The sequence below is a fragment of the Notothenia coriiceps genome, unplaced genomic scaffold, assembly GCF_000735185.1.
Source record: "Notothenia coriiceps isolate Sejong01 unplaced genomic scaffold, NC01 NC01_scaffold00015930, whole genome shotgun sequence".
Taxonomy (NCBI): domain Eukaryota; kingdom Metazoa; phylum Chordata; class Actinopteri; order Perciformes; family Nototheniidae; genus Notothenia; species Notothenia coriiceps.
Window position 1 is genome coordinate 238,872 of NW_011348631.1, and position 2,201 is coordinate 241,072.

At 42.8% G+C, this 2,201-nt stretch overlaps 1 protein-coding gene across 1 annotated transcript in view; it reads left to right on the forward strand.

The window, feature by feature from the left end:
• Positions 1–1,962, forward strand: part of LOC104949337 (sodium/potassium-transporting ATPase subunit beta-1-interacting protein 2-like) — a 63,311-nt gene extending 61,349 nt beyond the window's left edge. The window contains exons 3-4 of the mRNA XM_010775694.1: positions 627–707; positions 1,921–1,962. Of these exons, the coding sequence (XP_010773996.1) occupies positions 627–707; positions 1,921–1,962 (123 nt within the window). The remainder of the gene's footprint in view (positions 1–626; positions 708–1,920) is intronic.
• The last annotated feature ends 239 nt before the right edge of the window (positions 1,963–2,201 follow it).

Below are 2,201 nucleotides of genomic sequence, written 5' to 3' on the forward strand. Positions count from 1 at the left end.
TCTCTCTTTTTATCTACTCACAGCACACCAGCACACACACACACGACACACACACACACACACACAGCACACACACACACACACACACACACACACACACACACACACCACACGGAGCACACACACAACACACAGCACACACACTGTTCCTCGATACTCCACCCTTGGATTACTTGAATACTACTTTGCCATTCCGGTTTAAGAATTCGAAGCCTAGTAAGGGAATAGTACATAGTAGTTAAAATATTAAGTAAAGTAACATCACACATTCACCACACACACACACACACACACACACACACACACACACACACACACACACACACACACACACACACACACACACACACACACGACACACACACCACACACACACACACACACAGAAAGTCCTATCCCCTGTGTGCCTTGGCATTCAGGTGATTGGTTGCACTCTTTGCTGTTGTTTTTGTTTCTACGCATCTGAACAACATCAAAAGTGAAGCCTCCCTCTGTCTGTTCTCTCCATCTCCAGCTCGCTCCAAATGCGAGACATGAACATGCTTTTCTAATTCTCCAACAAAGGCCTGTCAGATCTCGTCTGCCTCTCACTCACTTTCTTTTCCCTCTCCCTGTTTTCTGTGCAGTATGCCGCCTGGCTGGTGGTGTGGATGACCTGGAATGTTTTCATCATCTGTTTCTACCTGGAGGTTGGAGATCTGTCTAGAGTAAGAACTTTTCCTTGGATTATTTTGTCTGCATGCTTGTCAATTATTCTACAAACAGCAAAGATATAACAAAGACAGGCAGTATTACACCTTCATTTTAAGTGTCTTGTATTTAAAACAGAAGCAATAATAAGACTAGCAGTATTCTATATACATTTCTTATATATCAAGTTTTTTAAAGGTCCCATGTCTTGGCCATTTCTACTGATCATAATTCCATTGTTGAGGTATATTAAAATAGATTTATACTGTGCAATTTCCCAAACTCACATTGGTTTCTCATACAGCATCTCTGTATAGTATGTGTATTCACTCTCTGTCCTAAACGGCTTGTTGGAGCTCCTGCCCCCCCCTCCCCCCGCCCTGTGAGCCCACTGTGCTCTGATTGGTCAGCTTGCCCACTCTGTTCTGATGAGTCTACCACTATGGTCTATCACCGTTACAGCGGGAAATCAGTGATTATGTGTTACAATGGCGTTTGTTAGCAACCAGAGAATGACACCAGTAAGGACAAACAGATGAGAATGCTGCTTGGGGTCTGGGTGTTGGCGGGGGACGTTGCGCGGCTCGCTGCTGCGAGGAGCGGACAGTGTGAGCTGGGTTCATTTCCTGCTTGCTGCAGCACCTCCCCCCCACACACACACACCCCCCCATAGCACGTCACTATACCCAGGAAGAGAACAATGGAAAAAGAGAAATCTCCAGCAAGGAGTTCTGGGGCAGCATAGACAGGTCTTTTCTGTGTTAGAGTTTTACTCGCTACAGGGTGTACTTTGAGGGTTTGTCACTCTGCAGACCGTTTACATATAAATAACCGGGTAATAACCGGAAAAGCATGACATGGGACCTTTAAACTTATCTCATAAAATACCAATATCAGTAATGAATATATTCGACCCACAAGGGTTGCCTGTGTTGCCAAAGTAATTCACATGAACAAAAGAGCACAATATTATTCCAAAAACAAACAAAAAAACATGAATAATCTACAACTGTGCCCTGGGTGACGTGATCTTTTATCACTATGAACACAGTCACTGTTATTTATTTTGTATTGCTTCCTAACACACCGTCCTGCTGTCATTAATACTAACTATCGTGCCGAATGTGTAAAAGATGTGTCACTATTGACCTCTGTTTGATTAACTTTTCTTTTTAAATTTTTCTTACTAATTTTGTGACCCTTGTTTCTTAAGATCCTCTTGTTCAGCAGGCACTAATAGGTTTTGGTTTGGACAAGGAAGAGAAGTTTTGAGACTAATAACTAAAATGTTCTTTTGTTACACTAAGCCTTAAATGTGCGTCTGCCTTAGCTACATCACCATATCAATAAGACATTGCATCTGTTAAACTTGTCCCATGCATGATGCAGAAGTCAAGAAGAGCATGGGAATGCACTTGAGACTGCTTAGTAACTCGCTAGAAGCAACAAGAAGAATAGCTTTTGCTGAGAGCAAATAAACAAGCTCCAACCACTGAGTCCCCTGACAGAAC